General features: G+C 38.0%; 1 protein-coding gene across 1 annotated transcript; it reads right to left on the bottom strand.

The window, feature by feature from the left end:
* Positions 1-949: 949 nt before the first annotated feature.
* On the bottom strand, positions 950-1,585 carry LOC141410795 (neurotrypsin-like). The gene has a single exon (XM_074041115.1). It carries the CDS (start codon positions 1,583-1,585, stop codon positions 950-952), a length of 636 nt encoding a protein of 211 aa, XP_073897216.1.
* Between the last annotated feature and the right edge of the window lie 22,756 nt (positions 1,586-24,341).

Genomic DNA, 24,341 nt, shown 5'->3' with positions numbered 1-24,341 from the left:
GCTTTCCTTTAACTCAAAGCATTAATGCAATTGAAGGCACAGATAAATAAAATTCCTGAAGGAAAAGAAGGACATTGTGGAAAGTACCTCCAAATTACCTTCAAAAGGCACAAAGTACGTGTTTCAGGATCCCAATTCAGCTTGGATGAAAAACTGCCAGTTTTTTAATCTTTTAGGAAAAATTCAAACTTCAAAGGACACAAGATTTTTCTCCCCCAATTGTTATACAAGAAAGTATTAAAACCCCAACAATTTCAAAATAAAGAACTGTTTAAAGGCAAAATATTCACTTACATTAAATTTATTAATGTGATGCTTTTATTATCACACACCTAACAGATCTTACCAACTTTCTTTCCTGATGTTACCAACTAAGCCCAATTTCCCACGAATGACATTTAATGGCAAGTGATGTCATTGTTGAAAACTGCATTTAACCATGGTGAGCTGTTTCCTTATAGTCCTACCTCTTGGCCTTTTCTTTTTTCTTCACTCACTGATGACATTTACCATTCTGTGCCCCAGAATGTGACCAGTTTTGTATTTTGGCCTGGGAATTTTATCACACTTTTTCAAATACAGTGGTGGGAGCAAGGCAAAAATTTCACCGGTTTTCCAAATCGGAGTCCACAGAGGGGAGGGAAGTTTGCTGAAGGTCATATTACATTTACTACTTTCCTTTCCAAAATAAGTAATTAGCAACTTCATCTCTTCCTTAGCTTTTCCTCTTTTATGTTAATAACGCCCTCCAGGCAAGCTGATCCGGAATACAGCAGACAACCAACATGCACACATCCAGCCAAGGCTGGACACACATACACACAGTAACCAAAGACAGTGTCTAGGAACCCAGAACTCAAACCTTGCACAGAAACTGCCCATCTGACAACCTTCACACAAAGCACGCACGGCTAATTTAAACTTACTATACCAATATACCTCACTAGTATCAGCGGCAGCCAACCATCACACCGTGCCCCGAAATGCAATCCCATAAACTCCATACCATCCCTCTGTCTCCCAGAAACATCTCTGCTCTCCCCAAACCAGGTTGGCCCCGTGCAAGTCCCAAGTTGCCACCACTGCCCCGATGCCACTCATCGTGTGTGCAGTCGCAGTAACCCCAGTCCACCTTGCCGTGGGCATTTACATAGAAGCACCAGGGTCTGCCCGCGCCGTCGGGGCTCCTGCAAAAGTTGTGGCGCTGCGCTCGCAGCTGAGCCCAGCTGGCCGGGGGTGAGCGCTGCAGGAAGGGTGGCACCTCTGCCCAGCGCAGACACGGGGCGCCAAAGTCTGTCACGTTGACAAACAGGCCTCCTGTGGGGCAGCCTCCTGGGTGCGGCCGGGGAGTGTGACCAGCCTGGAGCGCAGGGATCGCCCGCGGGGGGCGCGGGAGCGGAGGCGGCGGAGGCGTCCTCTGTGGCCGCTGCCGGGTGGGAAGGGAATAAAGGTACTGAGCACTTGAAGGGGACGAGTGGAGGTGGCGGTGGCGCTGATGAGGTGGATAAGTGAGGACCGGATCGACGCTGACCACTTCGGGGAGCGCCCCTAGAATGAGAGCCAGCACGAAACGCTCGGGCGTCATGGTGCCACCGCTGGGGTTTGGTCCATGCTCCCGGCTCCTCGGGTTCTGAAGGGGAGGAGAAGGGGCGGGGCTGCTGCGTCCCTGGACACCCCCTCCTTCCAGATCCCCCTCCCACACACTGGTGAGCCGACCGCCTTCTGCCGCCCACCCTTCCTCCCTAGCCTGGGGTGCCTCTGCTCCGGCCTGCGTTTCTGGCGGTGGGATCCCCGGCTCCGCCGAGACCTGGCCGGTGCAAAGGACCAGGAAAGCCAAAGCCGGGACCGGCCGGAGGTGCTGGGGCTGGAGTGCCAGGTAGCGGGCAGAGGCGCTAGCCCGCCGGAGACAGACTCTGCCCCCTGGCTGCGGCGCGGGGCGCGCAGTGTCTCCGCCAGCGAAAACCAGCTGATCCCCAAAACCTCTTAGAAGGTCTGTAGTCCAATTATTCATAGAAGGTACAGGTAGTGAATTTAGGGTACTAAGTCAGAGAATGAGGAGAATGATTTGGTGCTAAATCAACGATTTAAATGAAGAATCAAGGCAATATGGCAAGTTTCATTTCTTTTAGAGACCTGTTTTTTCACTTTCCTGTATTTTCTACTTCCTTTGACTATTTGCAGTCCTCTTTGACCCTAAGACAGAATCAGAAACTAAAAGTAAAAGTAAAATCTAACTGTGATTTTTAAAAAATTGATTGGACTTATAACCAGGCTGTCAGCAGGCAGTACTCAGACCCTGAATGTGTAGCTCAATGTCCTAGGTAACCAATACATTGAGCCGCCCATGGAATGATCCTTCTTTCTTCAGTTTGACCCTTATTTCTACCCTCACTCCTACTCTTAACTCTATTTTAAAGATGTGGGTTATCAGATCTGTAGATATTTTCATATGTAGTGGTGATAATCAGTAGATAACAATTGATAACCATCTTCCATTGTCTGGTCCAGTGCTTTTCAACATTAATAGGCATAAGTTACTCCTGGGGATTTTGCTAAAAGTGGGTTCTGACTTGCATTTCTGAACTCATTGCCTATGGTTCTGAAATCATTCTTAATAAGAAATTGCCTTATCTCCTTCCCACAAGGAACAACTGCAGGTTTTGTATTGCTTATTGTTTTAAAAATGCCGCTCCATTTCTCTTTCTTATCCTTGAAGAATAAAGCTGTTGATACTGTAATAATAGCTCCCAACATAGTTTATAAGGCATATTGTCTCCAAACCCAAGGAATCCAGACCTAAGTAATATTCTCGGACTACTTTATATTACATTTCTTTTCTCATTTTAATGTGATTTCCTAATTTTGTAGCTTTTGTCTGGGTAATTGTCTAGAACTGATATTTTTCAAAACAGACAAAAGAAAATCCTACCATATGCAGAAATCACTTTGAAGTGGAGTTGACATCTAAATGTGACAGTTAAAGCAGTAACATTTACAGAGGTAACTCAGGAAAATATCTTTACTAACCTTGAGAGGGAGAAAGCCTTCTCAAGCAGGGTACAGAAGATACTATTCATAAAAGAAAATATTGGTAAATTTTACTTATCAAAACTTCTGGTGATAAAAACATAATATTAAGAAAGTAAGAAGACAAGCTAGAAAAAGACAGAAGATATTTGCAAAACATGAACTGAAAGAGGATTCATAGCACACCAGAAAAAGAAGATTGAAAAAATTCTAATAAACAAGGAAAGGATAAAAAAGAAAACGTAATAGAAAATGTTGCAAAAGACTTGGGCACTTCACAAAAAAAGCATATCCATAGTACTCGAAAATTTATGAAAATTTATGAACATTTTCTCTGCCTTTTCTGTCATCATTCTGAATGTGAAGCATAATGAAGATAATTGTAAAGTTCTTTGATGGAAATGAAGATACATGATCTATGATCTCAAAGGAGATCTTATTTTGTATTTATTCCTACTTGTAATGTGAAATAAATCTTTGGCTACTTTTGGTTATAATAAGTTGAATCTGTTTAAAAAAAGATAGTACCTTGTAAATGAAATAGCAGAATAAGGGTTTAGTTGTGATCAGTTTCCTGATTTTATATCAGAAAAAATTTAGTGAAGTGAAAGAAGTGCCTGAGATGGCCACGGAAAGATAGGAGACAATGAATCCTCCTTCTTTTCTCTGAGTTCTAAGTGGCACAAAGTAGAAAAGTTCTAAAAACAAAGATACAAATGGCTTGTGGGTAAATATATCAATGGCTAGTAAAGCTGATCTGGAAGATGCAGCTGAGCCCAAGTTTGAGGAGTCAGTGTTCTGAAACTGGGCCTCCAAATCTAGACTTTAGTGCCCTGTGTGGGGAGAGGTGGCTCTGTAAGATGACTGCATGTCTGTTTGCCCTGCCTGTCCACTAAAGACACCAGGCCTGCTTGTCAAACTCAGAACAACAAGGTGTAACTCAGGAAAAAGGAAGTCTCACTTTTGTACAATTTCTTCCCTGACCAACCCCAAGAGTAAACTCTGTAGGTTAACAGATGCTTTTAAATGCCAGAGAGGGATCCAAGATGGCTACTAGAGTGCAGAAGCAGACAGTGTGAACTCTGTAAATAAAAAATCTTGCTGAGATGCTGGAGCCACATTTGGCAGAAAAAAAGAACCAAGAAGAATCTAAACTTCAACACCCTGAACCCCCAGCCCATACAAAGCTTCTCCATGCCACGTTACACTGAAAAAACAGGAGGGCTCCAGCATCTCCATATGCCAGCTCCAAACCTGTTTGGGAGACATCCAGCAGACCAACAGGTGAGCAAATAAGCATCACATGGTATTCCCACAGACACCACTGGGATAAACCAGCATAGTCCCATGGACAGACTCACCCCCCCAAAAAAAAAACCTGAATAATAAACAAGGAACTGAAAAGGAACATGCAGCAGAGGAGGCAGGGTGCTGTAAGTGCACTGGAGAAGGGGGGAGAAGCAAGGAGCTGATCTCCACCAGAACTTTCAGTAAACAAAGACTGGAAAGGCAGAAGGCTAACAGTGGGCGGGCAATAGGCTGCTGCCTGAAGTAGGGCAGGTAGCGGTCCACAAAGTTCATCTCCTAGCCATTGAGCAACATCCAAACAATGCTGAAAAATTGAAAAACAATCAACAAACCATCATAATATGCTGACAGCAGGGAGTCAGCTGACAGACCTCTGACCTTGCCCCAGAGAAAGAGGCGAGGCAAAGAAACAATCCCCCAATAAACAAACACAGCAAAAACCCAACTACAAAGCAGAACAGCAGATGGGCCACAGAGCTGATCTGTGGAACCTGAGGACAAGCCACACCTCACTGAGGGAGGAGCTAAAAAGCAGCTGCAGCTGAAAGACAGGAAAAAAAACTGGCAAGTCTCTCCAACCACCTGGTGAGACTAAGACAGAGCTTTTGCTTAAATACCAACACCAGGACAAGATGCTGAAGGAGTAACACCAGAACTACTAAGACTGAAAATCTATTGTTCCTGAACCTGAAATTTTTTAAAGTGTTTTGTTCCCTGTTTGTTTGTCCACCACTTCTTCCTGTTGATTTCTTTGGTTTTATTTTTTTTCCTTCTTTCTTTGTATTGTTAGTTTTACTATTGTGAGTTAGCTAATACTAAATTACACATAGACCAGGGACAAAAACAGCACACATACACTAACCTAAAACCCACACACTCACAAAACAAAATTAAACCAAGGGAAAGAAAACAGGTGACTGAAACCTCCAATAGCCTATCAAGAGCACAGTTACACAGTACCAAGTGAAGTGATGAGAAGACAAAAAAGGGATGGAAACCATTCTCCCCAAAAATGAATTAATACAGGATTCAGAGGGAAATGAAGTAAACTGATACCCAGTTCCAGACTCAAACAAAACAAAGATAAACTAAGCCTAGGAACACAATGAAGCCCACAAGAATAAACTGAAAGAAGAAATCCAGCAAGTAATCACTGAGAATTTTGTGGAGGTGTTACTAGACATACAAGAGGCACTCAAGAAATTCCAAGACAACAAAAATAAAGAATATGAGAAGACACAAAAATAAATAAAGGAACTCATAGGAACCCTAAATAAACACCAAAGTGAAACAGAGAACACTATAAATGGAGAGATAAATGAATTAAAGGCAAACATTGACAATATTAAAAAGGAAGTGACCCATGATATGGAAAACCTCAGAAAAAAAGAATGAAACAGAAGTAGAAAACAAAATGGAAGGCAACTCCAGAAGACTAGAACAAGCAGAAGACAGAATCTCAGAACTTGAAGATGAATGGAAATTTAAGGAAAAATTGAAGAACTCAAACAACTCAAGACCCATGAAAGGAATATGGGTCAAAAGACCAAACCTGACAATCATGGGTATTGAAGAAGGAGAAAAGGTGCAAGCAAAAGGAATTCGTAATATATTCAACAAAATAATAACAGAAAATGTCCCAAATCTAGAGGAAACAATGCAAATTCAGGTACAGGAAACCTCCAGGACACCAAACAGACTTGACTAAAATAGAACTACCCCACAACATATTATCATTAAAACAACAAGCACACAGAACAGAGAAAGAATATTGAATGCTGTGAAAGAGAAAAAACAAATCACGTACAAAGGTAAATCCATCAATATCACAGCAGATTTCTCAATGGAAACCTTAAAAACAAGAGGGCATGGAGTGAGGCTTTCTGAGAACTGAATGAAAATAACATCAACCCTAGGATACTCTACCCAGCAAAACTAGCATTCAAAATAGATGGAGCAATAAAAGTCTTCCATGATAAGCAGAAACTAAAACAATATATGACCACCAAGCCATCACTACAAAAGATTCTTCAAGGAATTCTGCAAACAGAAAAAGAAAGCAAACAAAACCATGAAAGGACAGGCAGTACCAAACCACACGAGAAAAAAAGACAAGAATGTAGAGAGTAACATTGATTCATCTTCACACAATCAAACCCTTAAATAACAAAAACAACTAAATGACAGGAATCACTGTATACCTATCAATTCTAACATTGAATGTTAATGGACTTAATTCCCCCATCAATAGACACCATTTGGCAAACTGGGTTAAAAATGAAGATGCAACAATCTGTTGCTTACAGGAGACCCATCTCATCCACAGAAACAAGCACTGGCTGAGGGTGAAAGGCTGGAAGAAGATTTGCCAAGCCAATGGCCCACAAAAACAGGCAGGAGTAGAAATACTTATCTCGAACAAAGTAGACTTCAAAGTTACATTGATCAAACAAGATAAAGAAGAACACTCCATACTAATAAACGGTGAAATACACTAAAAGGAAATAACAATTATCAACCTATCTCCACCCAACGTCAGTGCACACAATTTCATCAAACATACTGTGAAAGAAGTAAAAACATATATAGACTCCAACACAGTGGTAGTAGGAGACTTTAATACCCTCCTATCACCAATAGATAGGTCATCCAAACAAAAAATCAGTAAAGAAATCCTTGATCTAAATCATACCATAGATCAAATGGACCTAGCCAATGTCTACAGAATATTTTATCCAACTTCTGCACAATATAAATTATTCTCAGCAGCCCATAGAACCTTCTCCAAAATTGATCATAACTTAGGGCACAAAGTAAGCCTCAGCAAATATAAGAAAACAGAAATAATACCATGCATTCTATCAGATCACAATGCATTAAAACTAGAATTCAATAACAAAAACAACAGTAGAAAAGATGCAAATAATTGGAAGCTGAACAACACATTGCTCAATGATCAGTGGGTCATTGATGAAATAAAAGTGGAAATTAAAAGGTTCCTGGGAGTTAATGATAATGAAAACATGACCTACCAGAATCTATGGGACACAGCAAAGGCAGTCCAAAAAGGAAACTTTATAGCCATGAGTGCATGTATTAAAAGGACAGAAAGATTTCAAATCAGTGATTTAATGCTACATCTCAAACTCCTAGAAAAAGAAGAACAAGTAAATCCCAAAACAAGCAGGAGAGAAATAATAAAAATAAAGGCTGAAATTAATAAAAACAAACAAAAAACAAAAACCATGCAATGAATCAATGAAACAAAAATCTGGTTCTTTGAAAAAATAAATAAGATTGACAGACTCCTAGCAAATCTGAAAAATGAGGAGAGAAAAAACCCCCAAATCAGTAAAATCAGAAGTGCAAAAGGAGAGATTACAACAAATACCACAGAAATCCAGAAGTCATCAAAGACTACTTTGAGAACCTGTATTCTAATAAATTTGAAAATCTTGAAGAAATGGACAGATTTCTAGATACTTATGACCATCCAAAATTGAACCAAGAGTATATGAATCACCTGAATAGATCTATAACACAAAATGAAATTGAAGCAGCAATAAAGAGTCTCCCAAAAAAGAAAAGTGCAGGACCTGATGGATTCTGTGCTGAATTTTATCAGACCTTTTAAGAAGAACTAACACCAACCCTTTTTAAACTGTTCCATGAAATAGAAAGGGAATGAACACTGCCTAACTCATTTTATGAAGCCAGTTTTACACTCATCCCAAAACCAGACAAAGACACCAACAAGAGACCTATATGCCAATCTCCTTAATGAACATCAATGCAAAAATCCTCAATAAAATAATGGCAAACCGAATCCAACAACACATCAGAAAGATTATTTACCCCAACCAAGTTGGCTTCATCCCAGGGATGCAGGGGTGGTTCAACATATGCAAATCTATAAATGTAATATAGCACAGCAATAGAAGCAAAGATAAAAACCACATGATCATCTCAATAGATGCAGAAAAAGTCTTTGATAAGATCCAAGACCACTTCATAATAAAAGCTCTAAGAAAACTAGGAATAGAAGGAATGTACCTCAATATTGAAAAGGCTATATACAACAAACCTACAGCCAACATCATACTTAATGGAGAAAAACTGAAACCATTTCTCCTAAAATCAAGAATGAGACAAGGGTGCCCACTATCCCCAGTCCTATTCAACATAGTACTGTAATTCCTAGCCAGAGCAATTAGGCAAGAAGAAGAAATAAAAAGAATACAAATAGGTAAAGAAACTGTCAAAATATTCCTATTTGCAGATGACATGATCTTATAACTTAAAGACCCAAAAAACTCTACCCAAACCATAGACACCATAAACAGCTACAGTAAGGTGGGAGGATACAAAATCAGCTTACAAAAATCATTAGCTTTTCTATACACCAACAATGAACAAACTGAGAAGAAATTTATGAAAACAATTCCATTTACAATAGCCCCCCAAAACCCAAATACCTAGGAGTAAACATAACAAAGGATGTGAATGACCTCTACAAGGACAACTACAAACCCATGAAGAAAGAGATTGAGGAAGACTCAGAAGGTGGAAAGATCTCCTGTGCTCATGGATTGGTAGAATCAACATAGTAAAATGTCTATACTACCAAAAGCAATCTACATGTTTAATGCAATTCCCATCAAAATCCCAATGACATTCATCACAGAGGTTGAAAAATCTACTCTAAAGTTCATTTGGAAACACAATAGACCATGAATAGCCAAGGCAATACTCAGCAAAAAGAGCAGTGCTGGAGGTATCACAATGCCCAACTTCAAACTACATTACCAAGCAACAGCAATAAAATCAGCATGGTACTGGCACAGAAATAGACATGAAGACCAGTGGACCCGGATATGGATCTACACAGCTATGCACACCTTATTTTTGACAAAGGCACCAAAAACATATGATGGACAAAAGACAACCTCTTCAACAAATGTTACTGGGGAAAGTGGTTATCTGTCTGCAAAAAACTGAAACTAGATCCATGTTTATCATCCTATGCTAGTAACAACTCAAAATAGATCAAGGACCTTAATATCAGACCCAAAACTCTGAAGTTAGTACAACAAAGAGCAGGGGATACTATGGAAGTAATTGATGTACAAGGACTTAGAACTCCAGCAGCTCAGCAGCTAAGAGAAATGATGGACAAATGGGACTTCATAAAATTCAAAATCTTCTGCACAACAAAAGAAATGGTCTCTAAACTGAAGAGAACACCCACAGAGTGGGAGAAAATATTTGCCAGCTATACATGAGACAAAGGACTGATAACCAGAATATATAGGGAACTCAAAAAACTAAAGTCTCCCCAAATTAATGACCCAATAAAGAAATGGGCAACTGAACTAAACAGAACTTTCTCAAAAGAAGAAATTCAAATGGCCAAAAACCACATGAAAAAATGCTCACCATCTCTAGCCATAAGGGAAATGCAAATCAAAACTACACTAAGATTCCACCTCACCCCTGTTAGAATAGCTATCATCAAAAACACCACCAAAACCAACTGTGGGTGAGGATGTGGGGAAAAGGAACCCTCATACACTGCTGGTGGGAATGCAAGTTAGTACAACCACTCTGGAAAAAAATACGGAGGCTTCTTAAAAATCTAAGTATAGATCTGCCATATGACCCAGCAATCCCAATCCTGGGGACATACCCAAAGGAATGTGACACAAGTTACTCCAGAGGCACCTGCACACCCATGTTTATTGAAGTGCTATTCACAACAGCCAAGTTATGGAAACAGCCAAGATGCCCCACTACTGATGAATGGATCAAGAAAATGCAACTGAGGCCAATAGGAAAAGGGGAACAGGTACTAGAGAAAAGGTTAGATCAAAAAGAATTAACCTAGAAGGTAACACCCACGCACAGGAAATCAATGTGAGTCAATGCCCTGTATAGCTATCCTTATCTCAACCAGCAAAAACCCTTGTTCCTTCCTATTATTGCTTATACTCTCTCCACAACAAAATTAGAAAGAAGGGCAAAATAGTTTCTGCTGGGTATTGAGGGGGTGGGAGGGAGAGGGAAGGGGTGGAGTGGGTGGTAAGGGAGGGGGTGGGGGCAGGGGGGAAAAATGAACCAAGCCTTGTATACACATATGAATAATAAAAGAAAAAGAAAAAAAAAAGAAAATGTGGTATTTATACACAATGGAGTCTTACTCAGCCTTGAAGAAGAATGAAATCTTATCATTCTTAAGTAAATGGATGGAACTGGAGAACATCATTCTGAGCAGTTAGCCAGGTTCAGAAGATCAAAAATCGTTATGCTTTCCCTCATATGCGGACTTTAGGTCTAGGGCAAATACAGCAATGTTGTTTGACTTGGGTCACATGCTAAGGGGACAACACATATGGCAGGAATGGGAAAACCCAAAACATGAAAGTGTTTGATGTCCCCACTGTGGAGGAGCTAATACAGAAAACTTAAAGCAACAGAGGTCAATATGGGAAGGCGACCAGGAAGTAGTGAAGAGGTCAGGTAGAGATGAATCAATTTGGGTTGTAACACACCCAAATTGCATGGAAGCAATGCTAGGATTCTCTCTGTATAGCTATCCTTACCTCAACTGGCAAAAACACTATGTCTTTCTTATTATTGCTTATTTCTACTCTTCAACAAAATTGGAGAAAAGGGCAGAAGAGGTTTTGCTTGGAAGTGAGGGGGGCCAGGGGCGAGGGGAGAGGCAGGGGTCATGGGGCAGGGGGGAGAAATGGCCCATGGCCTAATGTATGCACATATGAATAAATTAATAATAAATAAATAAATAAATATGCCAGAAAATACATTTTAAACACTATTTACTCTGTAATCTTGCCTCCAGTATTTGTTTAGCCTGTGTCTACCAATATTTATGTCCTATCAGGGAAAGTGATAACTTACTTCTTTCCCAATTTATCATAACTCCTTATTTATTTTGGCTATCATTTTTCCTCTTGTTTGTTATATTTCTCCTTAACTTCAAATTGCTTAGTTCAGCATCTCACAAATGAAAGTCCTTGGTGGATTCCACAGTGTTGTTACTTTTTCTTATTGAAATGTTTATGGCGTTAGTTCCCTGAAGTTTTGAGGAGCTATAGATCCAAATTATAAAACTGCTGTGTAACACAGTACAGCCCAAAGAGAAAGAACAAAAAAGACACATAAGGACTAAGGATGGCTTATCAAATGACACTCAAGGTAAAATTAGGTGAAAGGAGAGTTTCTGGATCGAAATATCAGATTACCCCCTAAAGCTATAAACCTAGTGATGAAATAAAAGGAACTACCCCTTTATTAAATCACCCCATTAAGCAAATCACTTTGATGTTTGGGCATAGGCAGGTCTAAGGACAGATGTTTTTGATGTAGTTCCTTATACCCTCATCAGGTCACAAAGGATTAGAAACATTTAAACCCTTACTGAAGAAAGAATAATTATTTTTTAGGAATTTGACACCTAATAATTTGCATCCTGAAGTGTGGATAGGAGTGAAAAGCACAACTATGAGTCCATTGAATAATTCACATATGTGTTCCCTGTACACTGTGGGATCCTTTGTGCATTTGGAAAACTCTAGGAACTGAAGTAGTTGAAAAGGAGCAGAGGGCTGACATTAAAGGCACTGCTTTATAGGCCTTTTGCAGAAGCAATGACACTCAGGAGAAATAGAAGACTAGTTTTGGTTTATTACTTGGTAATACTTTTTCCAGCCACTTTCACTTCATCCTTTTCTTGCTTCTTTACTCTCCTGTTCTCTCATTTCTCAATAAAGTCTTTTTTTGAGCATAAGTGAGTACCTTCAACCTCTGTGAAGGTATTTCTCAATAAAGTCTTTTTTTGAGCATAAGTGAGTACCTTCAACCTCTGTGACCTCATATTATAAATTAAACTCATTAAAGATATTTAGCAAAGTTTTCATCTTAAAAGGACTTTCTTTGTCCATAGTAAAAACACAAGCTTTGCAGCTGCACCTTGGCTGACAACGTGGCTGACTTACAATGACTCTTCTTCCATTTCTACTTTTGGAAGAACAAACTACAGATTCTAGAAGACAGTCATTGCTCAGTCTGTCTGTGTTTACCTATGGATTATGTCTACAGTCCCTTGAGAAAGGTGATAAGTCCCACTTGTGGCAAATGGAGTGTCATGTATTGTCAGGGAGTGGCCTCTCTGGGCCCATAGATGGCTTGATTTTTGTGAATTGTGGTTTATTATTCTCTTCACCATTTTATCTCTGACTCTGTCTTCATATTAATTATTTTTGTGTTCATAGGGTTTTTAAAAGGTTGCTGAAAATATAGACTCTCTCTTCATAGTCTTTGTTACTCTAGTTTATGCATGGAAGTCAATGCTTAACCTGCTTGCCAGTGGTTCCAAACAGTTTGCAATGTGTTAAGAGAGCCCATCACCAGAAGCTTGGCTTCATAACCTGTCTACCACTTTCCCATCAACTCTCTCATCCTCAATCTTCTCATTTGTAAATTAGAGATAGTGGTGATAATAGACACATGTCAGAAAATTGCTTAAAGGATGACATGAATTGATGTATTTAAAGCAGCTAGGACAGTGTTCAGTACATGGCATTTACAAATACTTTATCACTTCCAGTATTTCAAAGTTTTCCATCTCTCCCAGTAGTTGAGTTGAGCCTTATTATTTATTATTTCTGCATTTTAAAGTTAACAAGTTGGTGCTCCTAAACAATGTATGAGACTGTGCTACTCTTAACAGGGAAGAGTCACCCAGCATGTAATCAAGAAAACTCAACTATTGGTTCACTAAAGTTTGATTATGCATAGCTTCATTTTATTCCAAAAGAACTTAGGGCAGGTTATATATATATATATATATATATATGTGTATATATATATATATATATATATATATATATATATACAACTGTAAATACTTTTAAAAATCATAAAATTGGAGCAAGGAGAGACAAGAGTAGGAAGACTGATTAGCTTTCTTTTTTTATGGTGATACTGGAGGTTGAACTCAGGGCCTCATGCTAGTAGGCAGATGTTCTACCACTTGAGCCACTCTGCCAACCCTTTTTGTGTTGGTTACTTTTGTGATAGGGTCTTGATTTATGCCCAGGTGGGCTTAGTCTGTGATCTTCCTATTTGTGCTTTCCAGTGTAGCTAGGATGACACATGTGTACCATGACATCCAGCCATTGGTTGAGATAGAGTCTTGGGAACTTTTTGCTTGGGCTGGCCTCAAACCATGATTCTCTAGATCTCCCCCTTCCATGTAGGTAGGATTGTAGGCTTGAACCATGCCACCCATCTAGATTTTCCTTTAAGTTGCCCAGTATACACTGTACTTTTGTTTTTAGCCCAGGCTGACATTATTAATGCCTACATTCATTACAAAAGCAGTAGTCTACATTACATGCACAATAGCTCTCTTCTTAGCACAAAAAGTGAAAAATTACTTTATTATTGCTGTTTCTATAAAAAGAAAAATTTAGGTTTTAGAAAATGAAAGCACGTTTTTCCAGCTTAGTTTATAGATCAGTGATAATATCAACTTTCACATGCTGTTTTCTTTACCTGAAAATGACATAATGTATGTCATTTATTAGCTAAAACATAATTTTTTAAATACCTGCTAGCCATTACTACCCTACCAAATACAACTATTTACATTCAATGTCCATAGAATGAACTTTAAATATGTGCCAGATATTGCATTTAGTTCCATTTCTGTGCTTCAGTTTTATCAAAGCATGCAACTGCTGGTGGTAAAGCACTTAAGGCTATAAAAGGAGACTAATGAGAAGTTGAGAAGTTTGGCCTAGCACTTACCCACAATCTTCTTTGGACACCCTTCCCCTGTCTTGTCAAACAACTGTCATGGGTAGAACACAACTGGATAAGAAACTCCCTCTCTGGATAGCTGCCTAGGAGGCAGATAGGTTGGCTTGTGTTCCCTAAGCAGCCAGAGAAATGCAGTGTTCTTGTGGGCTAATCCATTAAAATAAGAGAAACACAAAATAACAGTCAAGTCTAAATTTGTTAGAAAGCCATTTAATGTTCCAGCACTGTTACCTTCAGGGTTGTTTGTAGAAACATTTCATTTTCTGTGTCAAAGGGGACAGATTTGTAATGTTGCATACAAGTCACTGATAACTTTGAACTCTTTTGGATTGTCTTGTATGTGAATCTCTTTCAAGACTAAAAATTATCAAGGACCTTCAAAGTTGTATTGCCCTTTAAGACATTTTGAGGAAATTCTTGTGCATGAGTCTGTATATATGTAAAAATTTCCTTCCCTTATAGTTGACTCTTGTCTTAATCTCACTGAGAGTGATATGTTGTCAGGGAAAGTGAAGCATAAAGTTTCATAGTCCATTCTCTTCTTCTATAGGGTAATTCATAAAGGACAGAAGTTTATTTGGCTCACAGTTCTGGAGGCTGTCTGAGAACGTGGCATATAATCTGGTGAGGGCTTTATTACTGCAACATAACATGATGGCAGATCAAGTAAGCATGTGCAAAACAGAAGAAAATGAGCCCAAACGCTGCCTTTTTGTTAGTAACCCTTTGTATGAATTCTGTGAAAACAGCATTAATCCATTCATGGAGCCTAAATATTGTTTAAAAGTCTTATCTGTTAATATTGTTACAATGGGAACTAAATTTTAACTTGAGTTTTAAAGGGGAGATTCAAACTCCTGGCTAGTGTAATTTTGGTTTTTCCTTTTTTTTTTTTGGTGGGATTGGAATTTGAACTCAGGGCTTCATGCTTGCAATACAGGTGTTCACAAAGCTGGTGCTCCACTGCTTGAGCTACAGCTCCAGTTCATTTTGCTGTCATTATTTTGAAGATGGGGTCTCATAAAATATTTGCCTGGGATAGCCTCCAACCATGATTCTTCTGATTTTAGCCTCCAAAGTAGCTAGGATTATAGGTATGAGCTACTAGTGCCTGGTCTAATTTTTAGTTTTGAATCTTAATTTTGAAGTGTCTGTATTTCTGTCTAATAGTTTTTCAACTCTCATATTCTTACTAGTCTATTCCCAAGGGTGAATGATACAGAAATTCCATTTGTCTTTTTTATTCAGCAAGTAGGTACTTACAGCTCTTAATTCTTTCCTTTGTCTTCAGGGTGTCTGATAGGTTGTACTTAAAAATAAAATGTTCCTACTTTACATATTGCTTATTCCCTTACAGGATATCTGTTATTACCAGAGCATTGTTCACTCATTGATTAGTACCTGGACGTAGGCTAGGAGCTGTGCAGAGTGAAGAGAACTACCACAGCCAAGAAAGATTCACATGGTAGTCGGACCTCCACTCTGTTATTAATTTGCTGTGAAAATTCTAAAATTATCTTTCTTTATATGTATGACTACCTTGTGCTAGTTCTACAGTATCTTGATTTCTGTAGTTTTGTAGCAAATTTTGAAATCAGAAATTATGAGTTGTCTCTGTTCTTTTCCAAGATTGTTTTTGCTGTATTGTATCCCATGAATAACCACACAAATCATATGACCATCTTACCAAGTTGTATAAAATAATGTCAGCATGTATTTTAGTAGTGATTGTATTGAATCTGTAGAATTATTTAGGGAATATTATTATCAAAACATCAAGTCTTTCAAGCCATGAACATGGGATATCTTTCCACTCACATTATTCTTCATTGACTTGATGATGTTTTGTAGTTTTCAGTAACTATTGCAGTTGTTTTGTTAGATTTATTCCTAAATATTTTGTTCTCTTTGGTACTGTGATCAATTGTATTGTTTTCTCAACTTCTCTGCTAGGGGATAGCAATGCAACTGATTTTTATATGTTGATCCTATATTCTGCAATCATGCTGAACTCATTTATTAACTGTAATAGGTAAGATGTGTGTGTGTGTGTGTGTGTGTGTGTGTTCCTGAATGTTTCCTAAACATTTCTTTAATGTTACACAAAAATAATGAACCCTGGAAATAGAGGTGTTTTTGGTTTTCCCCTTACAATCTGATACTTTTGAATAGAAGAGATGAGATGGACATTCTTTTTTGTTACTGATCATAGAGGACAAGTTTTCAGTCTCTTATACAGGGTATGATGCAAGCATGTAAGCTCTGTATGTGTATGTGTGTTTGTAGATGTTCTTTACTCAAATACAAGAGGATTATTTTAGAGTTTATGAAACAGTGTGTCAATACTTATTGAGAAGATCATGTTGATTTAAATTCTTTTCACAGTTACTAAAGTTTATTTTCATATGTTGAACCAACTTTGCATTCCTAGGCTAAATCTCACTTGGAGTATAATTATTTCCAAACCACTGACCTAGAGAAGTGATTTCCAAGTGCAAGCTTCCGATCAATAATTCCATGTGATGTTAATATTTTCTCTATAAATAAAAGTCTGGGGAATGATGGGTTATATTCAAGCAGGTCTCTCAACAGCAGAATAACTTAGCAAATATATCATGCTCATATGTTTGTGACTCCCTAAGAGTAGGGTATAGTATGCTATGTATCAAAAACCTTTCTGGTAAGGACATTTTGTGAGATTAACTTTCTAACAAGCATACCTGAAGATATTTTGATCCCAAGAATTTGAATTAAGTTTCTGTAGCAGGTAAGGGTGGTTTAGAAAAAGCTTAGAAGTGATAGGGTCATCAATTTAAAACTACATACTGTTATATAGAAAATTTCATTCAATTTTCAACAAATATTTATAGTGTGTCTGTTATGTGCTAGGTCCTCTTCTATGCACTGGAAAACCAGCAGTGCAAAAAAAAATGACAAAAGTAATCTCTGTTCTTGTGGAGCTTACATTTTGGAAGGGAGGCAAATAATAAACATAAAAATAATGTAGATTATAAAGTATTTTAAAAGTATTATACATTATATAAAAAGGAAAACAAGCTTAAGAAGTTTTAGAAACTGGGTAAAAGGAAGGATAGCCCAATATAATATTTAATAGGACACTCAGCATAAGCCTTGTTGAGACAATGTCATGGTGAGGGAGAAAAGGGGAAGAGGAAGAAAGGGAGGGACAGAGAGAGAGAGAGAGAGAGAGAGAGAGAGAGAGAGAGAGAAAGATTGAGAGAGAATCTAATTTGTTCAAAGCTAGCGAATAGGTAAATGTGCCTGAAGCAGACTGTAGGATGGGGAGAATGGTAGAAGTGTTTGTGAGTTCATTCTTGGGTTAGTGCAATAATCCCTGGACTAATTTCCCTGCTTCTACTTTTGGTCCTAGATTGAGAGTTGACTGTGTGCATATGTGTATGTGTGGCAGGTATTGGAGTGAGGAGTAGGTAAAAGTAGTCAAGAGGCTATTTTAGCAATCCAGGCAAGAGAGGACAGGAACCCAAAATACACATTGGAGAAAAGACAGCCTCTTTAACAAATGTTTGTGGGAAAACTGAATTTCTACCTGCAGGACTTTGAAATTAGGTCCCAGTCTCTCATCTTGTACTAGTATCAGTTCAAAATGGATTAATAATCTTAGTGTAAGATCTGAAACAGTGAAATTAATCCAGGAAAAAATAAGGAACGCATTGAACCACATAGGCATAGAGATAACTTTATGAATGTAACTCCAATATCACACCAATTAAGACAAAGTGTTGACAAATGGAATTAATGAAACTAAAAAGCTCCTGCACAACAAATGAAACAGTAACCAGACTAAAGAGACAGCCTACAAAATAGGAGAAAATCTTTGCCAGCTATATATATGACAAGAGATTAATAACCAGAATATACAAGGAGCTCAAAAACTAACTTCTTAAAGAATCAACAACCCACTGAGTAAATAGGCAAATGAACTGAACATGTAATTCTTGAAAGAAGACATACATATTGCTGATAAACATATGAAGAAATGCTCAATATCCTTGAACATAAAGGAAAAGGAAATGGAAATCAAAACTACATTGAGATTCCACCTCACCCCAGTCAAAATGGCTGTCATCAGTAATACAAACAACAACAAATGCTGGTGAGGATGTGGGGAAATAGGAACACTTCTACACTGTTGGTGGGAATGTAAATTAGTGCAACCCCCATGGAAAGCAATATGGAGGCCTCTCAACAACCTAAAAATAGGACACCAGTGATACCACTCCTAGGTTTATATCCAAAAGAATGTACCCCAGAATATGATAGAGCCACTTGCACACTCATATTTATTGCAGCCCTATTTGGAAACAGCCCAGATGGCCCCTGACCAATGAATGGTTTAGTAAAATATATATACACACAATGGAGTTTTATTCAGCCATAAAGAAAAATGAAATTATGTTGTTTGCAGGTAAATGGATGGAACTAGAGAACTTCATGTTAAGCAAAGTAAGTCAGGCTCAGAAAATCAAAGGTCACATGCTTTCTCTCATATGCAGAAACTAGATCTATAAGTTAAATGTATATAAACATATGTGATCATACACACATACATATCTGGTGAGAGAGAGAACAAAATTATATTAATGAGTTCATCTGAGGGGGATATGGGAGGTGTAAGAGATAAAGAAAATGTTTGAGAATGAAAAATATTGAAACCTATCAATTTTTGATTATAATGCACTATACAGTAAGCTGTTAAATATTAGGGGAGCATGGTGATAAAGGTAAGTAATGGGGGGAGAGGGTTACTTTGATTAAAGCATGATATATATAAACCTGAGGTACCAAGGTGAAACCTCTGTGAACTATCAATACATACTTAATTTAAAAAAATAAAAAGCAGGAAGGAAAAATAAATCTTTTCCATGGATGGTTATCTCTGGGAGGGGGTTGGGCACAAGGAAAGGGGGAATGAGGGTGTATATGGCAGGTGTATTTTGTATCCATATATGAAAATAGAAAAATGAATCCTACTGAAATTGTTCTAAAGAGGGATAAGGGGAAAGAGGGAGAACAATGGAGGGAGCAAATCCAACTAAGATATATTTTAAACACATATGCAAATATCACAATATATCCCCCTATACAACTACTATGCACTTATAAAATCATAAAAAAGAGGACAGGAACTAGAAGCAGCAGTTGAGTTGGGGAGAAGTGCTCATATTTTGGGTATTTTGAGTGTGAGGTCAATAGGATTTCCTGAAAGCTTGGAGAAGAACTGTGAGAGAAGAAAGAATGACTCTAAAGTTTTCGTCTTCTGCAACTGTTAGGATAAACAGAGAATGGAAAAGATGTTGAAATTTGTGAAGGAGATGAAATAGTCTAATATTGGAGCATAGTATATTTTATATCTATTAAACATTTTATATACAATAACTCAGCACAGGAATTAAAACACAGAAGACCTGTTATTGGCTGGATAAAGTACATCATTCAATCTGTACCAATAGAGACACCAACCTGCTATTCCTCTACATTGTGCATATATAAAAAGACCAGGGAAAATCAGAATTGAATAGACAAATGCTAGTTATAATACGTATTATTTAATTTTTAAGTACATTCTTTAATTCTAAAAATTGATTGTTATTTATTTCTTTTTTGTTTTTGAAACAGGGTCTCACTATGTAGCTTAGGCTGGCCTCAAACATGAGATCCTCCTGCCTCAACCTCCTGAGTGCTGGAATTACAGGTGTAGGCCACCACTCTTTGCTTAACCAATTCTTAGAACACTTTTTACTCCTACTGGAGACAACAAAACATAAAAAAAAACCCAAAAGCCCAAACCCTTCCATTGGTTGAGTGAGTGAGTAATCTGCTTTCAGAATGCATGTTCATTGCTGGCACATAACTGTGAATCAATTAAGAAGACTGCTTTCTGCCAGCAAAAGAGGAGATGGGGCAGCTGGGAGACCACTAGTGACTGAAGAGAGGAAATGGTACGTTAGGTGTTAGGCTATTAAGAAAGGTGCAGCACCCTTGCCATCATTCTAGGCAGATCTCAAGCTACATTTCTCAGCTTCCCTTGCAGTGAGATGTGACTGAAATCCAGGCAATGGAATGGGAAGGGAGGTAGCTTGTGTCTCTCCCAAGTCTGGTCCAGGAAACTTTTACACTTGTTGTTTCCTCTTTTGATTTGTGAGGACTGGCATGGCCATACTGTAAGTGATATGTTGAAGATTCTGGAGGCAATGCTGGAAGAAGCCTGGGTTTCTGAATTTCTGCTCAGAGGGGATCATCTATTTATTAGTTGGTGTCTCCTATCTGGGGTCTTCCATGAATGAGAAGTAAGTTTTACTGTATTTGAGCTTTCATATATTTATTTATATTTCTTTGTAGTTTATGTCTTGTAGCAGCATCTCCTGGGTCACTGGGACTACAGACATGAGCCACCATGGCTGGTACTATCTTAGACTACCATGTCCAGTTACCTCTGATCCTTACCTGGCATAAGGCATATGTGAGCCATTATGAGCACAATGTAAGGAGGTTTGAGCTTTCCTAGAATTATTTAATTTGTGGCACAGAAATAGGAGAGGCAAAATATTTTCTACAGGCAAAACATTTCCTATAATGTAAAGGTTGGGAGCATGATACTTTTTTCTAGAAAGTCTATAAGTTATAGACTTTAACATATCCAGGAAAGGAGGAGGAATAGTTAAGGAATAAAAGAATGAATAAAGTGTAGTGAAAATCTGTACTTGAGGCTAAGCTATGTCTAGTGCTAGAGCTCAGAAATTTGCTGGACATGTCTACAGACTTTATGAAGTCTGTTTGAATAAAGAATTTAGTATCCTCCCTGGAGAATCATCATCTTAAAGGCAAGAGAGATTTAGGTGCAGCAAATTTATCCTTGAAACATAAGAGTTGAGATTCAGTTTTGAGTACAGTCACCTCAAATTTGATTCCTGTGGGGAAGAGAAATTTGTTCTACACCTTTGGTTTGCTGGCTTTTCATTATAACAATAAAGTTTTTGTGAGGTACTTTGGATCTAGGTTAAGATGCTTTCCTGCTCCTGCAGTTTAGGCCAGTGGGTCAGTGATGTATGTGTTCAGTGGAGCAGACAGTCTGATGTTTACAAGTAGCCAATCTTCGGATCTCTTTTTGTTTTTAAATGACATCTTTCAATGAATTGAGACAACATTAGAAGTCCTAGATCTGTGCCAAGCTTTAGGGACATAGTGAAGAGCTGGAAGGATAGTCTCTTTCTTGAGAGCAGTTATAGTTTAGTGGTAGAAGGCAGACCTCAAAAATAAGTGCTACACAAATGATAAAATGACAAGAGTGTTTATAAGAGCATATGGCAGAGAATATCTAATCTAATAGGTGTTCCATTAAGGAACACCTCTTAGAGTGTGATTTAAATTGACGGGGAGGGGGGAGGAATCTGTCAAGATACTCAGGTAAATGACATGTAGTGAAACCATTGCAGGAACAAAGAGTGTTGCTAAGACACAAGGGGGTGAACATGAACCTACTATGTTTGAAGAGTAGAAAGAAGCTAGTGTGGTGGTTGCAAATACATCAAAGAAGAGAACCAAGTGAGGGGAGGTGGCAGTGGCTGGCATAGCCAAAGTGAGGGTTTTAATTTTGTCCTAAGAATAATGAGAAGTCATAAAACAGTTTTGCATAAGGAGCAAAATGATTAGAATTGCCTTACTAACAATTCCTGTTGGCTGTTTGTTGATGTGTGGGTTACAGTGTGGCCAGAATGAAAGAGGCAAGGCTATTACCATAAAATGTCTCCAGATAAAGAGACATTTGTGACTTTGAACTGGGAAGGTTGTTCTCCAAGTCTTTTCTGTTAACTCCTTGAGGTCCTGGAGATCCTTTCATGAGGTCTGGAAGGTAAAAATCATTTTCACAATAACACTGAGATATTATTTGCCCTAAAAATTGTTCTCGTATTTGCACTGATGGCACAAAACTTACAGTTCTGGAGATTAGCTTTAATCAAGACAATAAATTGGGCTTCTAGTCATTTAATTCTTTATCCCAACATATTCTCTGTGAAAACCTGCAAGCTTTCCTTAAAGATAATTCTTGATAAAGCAGAAACTCATTAATTTTGTTAAATCTCATCACTGAACACACATCTTTTTAATATTCTGGGTGCCAAAATGGGGAAACCTTTTGCTGAAGTAGCTCAAAGTTACTGCCAACCTCCTGAAGCAGATGGTAATTTTCTCTTTGTGATAGCAGAGGTCAGGTGCTTAATACAGCAGAGAGCTAAAGAAAGAACTGTCTGAGAGAGATGCTGTCAAATCCAGAGAAGCAAGGAGATAGAGAAATTGGGAGTATGCATCAATTTATCTATAGGCAACTGTAAATCACCCTTCAAAGACATTTAGCCTCCTACTTCTGCTTGTTATAAAGTTATAAATGGGCTGTTAAGGTGGCCCTGGGAAGGCATTGTCTGGTGGGTACTAAAAGTGATGTGCTAGAGCACAGTGGATAGGAGAATGGGTGTGTGCATCGCTTTCCAACTCAGAATCTGACAATGTCAAATTGCTAGCTTGAAATCACACATCCTACTCATATTTACACCATGGTAATTGTCAAACACCATGCATTAGGCCTTTTAAAAAATAATAGCTGTCAGCATTAAAATGTAAATATCTGGTATATAATATGTGCTCAATAAATATTTTTTGAACATGGAATATTAATGGAATAAAATATAGGTCAAAAGAAAGCTAAAATGTATTTTTAGTTGTCACTGGTAGAATTAGTTATCTGTCTTCGCATTAGGCATATTTTGAATATAGCACATAGCACTTATTATAGTTATTTATGCTTAAGTGACAAAATTAAGGCACTGAGACAAGCAATAAAGTCACTGAGCCCTTCATTTTCTACTTACTTTCATGAAAATATACTTAGAGAAGAAAATAAGCTTGTACTAATTTTTTCTATGTTATTTAAACCGTTGCCTATTGATATCCACTTAGGGAAAAACACAAAGGGGGCTGGAGAATATTGAGATAGCCTCCATTCAATCATGCCTTATAATACTTTGTACCTCCTCTACCTAATAATTGGAACAAAAATGTGTTCACTAATAATCAATTTTCAGTCATTCATGGATTAATGAGAGTTTGTGGAGTTGTTTGTTATCTCATCTTTGATTTTCATTATTCTCTTTTTGGCTTCCAACCATGGAATTCTCATGTTATTCGTTAGAATCCACATTACTGAATGACCTGGCAAATAATGGGCTCTGAAACACAAGCCTGTCTTTTACTATTTCTTAGCAGTTCTCCAAAAAGTGATGTTGCATCAGGAAGAGGTCAAAACAATTAACTTAATGAAATTTATTAATATTTATAGGTTTCAATGGTCCATTACCATTCTTAATGGATCTGTTAAACTTTATAAAGAATGGGTAAGAAACTATTTCAATAATGCAGTTCACTTAAGAACCTCTAAGAATCTTATATTTTGTCCACTTCTCTGAAGGATCACATTTTGACTATTCAATAATAACTCCTCTTTCCCCCTAAAGTCTTTAGATCTTACAATACTAAAACGTATTTTCATAGCAGGTACTTTGTCATGATGAGTGAATTTGAATGTGTTTCTTAGAAGACGAACAGTGGAAATAAACAGAGTGTTGGGCTTCAGTTGTAGCCAAGCCTTCCAAAAGAAATAAAGTGACTTGTTAATCCTTAGAGTACTGGAATTTGCTGGATTGTTAGCCAAATGAATATTTGGGAGATTGCCTGGGGTCTCTTGTGTGTGAACTCAAAATCTTGACTCTTTACTCTGAGGTAAGAGCAGAAGGAAGACGAAGGTAGGAACACTGATCCCAACTAAGAAGGAGTTAAAGACTGGAGAGACATAGTTCCTATTCACGAGTATGTGTGTGTGTGTGTGTGTTGAGAAATGGGCATGAAGTAAAGATGAGGTCAGCTGACTGTTAGTGAGTGTCTTTTTTTTTAAATTTTATTATTCATATGTGCATACAAGGGTGAGTGTCTTTTTTGGCACTCAGAACTAAGCAGCCAGTCTCTGTGAGACTGTTCCTGATCATTTCTGAGACTGTCTTAATGAAAGTCAATTTGGACATCTCTAGCCTGAGTAAATTTCATGCAGTTTGATTTGGAAGATGTTTTTGTTG

This window comes from Castor canadensis, chromosome 9 (assembly GCF_047511655.1).
Source record: "Castor canadensis chromosome 9, mCasCan1.hap1v2, whole genome shotgun sequence".
NCBI classification, from domain to species: Eukaryota; Metazoa; Chordata; class Mammalia; order Rodentia; family Castoridae; genus Castor; species Castor canadensis.
The sequence above is the reverse complement of the archived record's forward strand: the minus strand, read 5'-3'. Positions and strand labels throughout refer to the sequence as shown.